Source organism: Notamacropus eugenii, chromosome 2, assembly GCF_028372415.1.
Source record: "Notamacropus eugenii isolate mMacEug1 chromosome 2, mMacEug1.pri_v2, whole genome shotgun sequence".
In the NCBI taxonomy this organism is placed as follows: domain Eukaryota; kingdom Metazoa; phylum Chordata; class Mammalia; order Diprotodontia; family Macropodidae; genus Notamacropus; species Notamacropus eugenii.
The window spans coordinates 4,230,094-4,231,603 of NC_092873.1; the positions used below are offsets into that span (position 1 = coordinate 4,230,094).

General features: G+C 41.5%; 1 protein-coding gene across 1 annotated transcript; it reads right to left on the reverse strand.

Annotated features, from left to right (window-relative positions):
* Positions 1-230: 230 nt before the first annotated feature.
* Positions 231-1,184, reverse strand: LOC140523344 (olfactory receptor 5B12-like). The gene has a single exon (XM_072638264.1). The coding sequence runs from the start codon at positions 1,182-1,184 to the stop codon at positions 231-233; it is 954 nt and encodes a 317-aa protein (XP_072494365.1).
* Between the last annotated feature and the right edge of the window lie 326 nt (positions 1,185-1,510).

Below are 1,510 nucleotides of genomic sequence, written 5' to 3' on the forward strand. Positions count from 1 at the left end.
GCCCAGATTTGCTCTGTGTGATTACATAGGCAGAAAGTGTGAGTGTCAGTATTCAAATCTAGATTTCCCTTCCTTTCAAGTCCAGAGTTACTTCTGTGATGCATGGAGATACTTTCATGACATGATACTCTCTCTAGAAAAAATGCAACTAAACTCCTGAGTGTATAAGAAAAATCAGCAGAATTTAAGGTTGGATCCAAGAGAAGGAAGGTTCAGATTGTACTTTGTCTCTATGAAAAAATATGGTCTAATTGAAATCTTTGCCCTCTGGCAGCTTTCTGGAAAGCACTCTTGACCTCTTTGTTTCTCAAACTATAGACCAGGGGGTTCAACATGGGAACGATCATGGTGTAGAAAACGGATGCCATTTTGTCTGTGTCCATTGAATGATTTGAACTAGGTTGGAAGTACATGAAGATGATTGTTCCAAAGGATATAGACACTGCTGTGAGATGGGAAGCACAAGTGGAGAAGGCTTTCTGGCGGCCTTCAGCAGAATGGATCTTCAAGATGGCAATGAAGATGAACAGGTAGGAAGTCAAGATAACCAGAAGGGGAAAAACTACAGTGAATATTCCTAAGATAAATATTACCATCTCAATGCTGTGAATATCAGAGCAAGTTATAACTAGGAGAGGGGGAACATCACAAAAGAAGTGATGGACCACATTGGACCTACAGAAGGAGAGGCTAAAAGTGTTTCCTGTAACTATGGAGGAATTTAAAAAGCCACAGATGTAAGCAGCACTGGCCAGATGTGCACATAGAGTTGATGTCATGGTGGTGGTGTAATGTAGGGGCTTACACACAGCTGCATGACGATCACAGGACATGGAAGCCAAGAGGAAACTTTCTACTGTGGCAAAGGCCACAAAGAAGAAAATCTGTGCCGCACATGAATTATAGGAGATGACCTTGTCACCTGTCAGGAGCTCAACCATCACCTTGGGAGTAACAGCTGAGGAGTAGCCAAAATCCACCAGAGACAAGTTACTGAGGAAGAAGTACATAGGAGTGTGAAGTCTAGAATTCCAGGAGATGAGAGCTACTATCCCCAAGTTGCCTACCAGGGTAGTGAGGTAGATAAAGGTGAACATGATGAATAGAGGAACCTGAAGATCTGGGGCATCTGTTAATCCTACGAGAATGAACTCATTCACTTCTGATCTGTTCTCCATACACATGATTTGAGATTGTTGTCATTCACCTGCAATAAAAGCGTAAATATCAGGAAAATGCACTCTGAATGATGAATGACTTTAAGACTTGGCCTTATTGGCTCATTTATTTAAGTGGCAACCCTTCTTTATGAGAAAGCTAAGGTAGTCTTTGGGCTTCAGGCAAATACATAGTCCATCCCAAGACTCCATCATAAGCCTTTACAGCTAGGAAGGACCTACCACAGTGATGTTTTGCTAATTTGGAGTACTTCATTTCATCTCCACCACCATGAGACATTAGAAAAGAGTTTTCATGGAAGTTATAAGTAGGCTGCTACATGTTATCTATA

What these genes read in the sequence shown, in the direction of transcription:
- LOC140523344 (XM_072638264.1), bottom strand. Translation starts at nt 1,184, where the DNA reads ATGTGTATGGAGAACAGATCAGAAGTGAATGAGTTCATTCTCGTAGGA.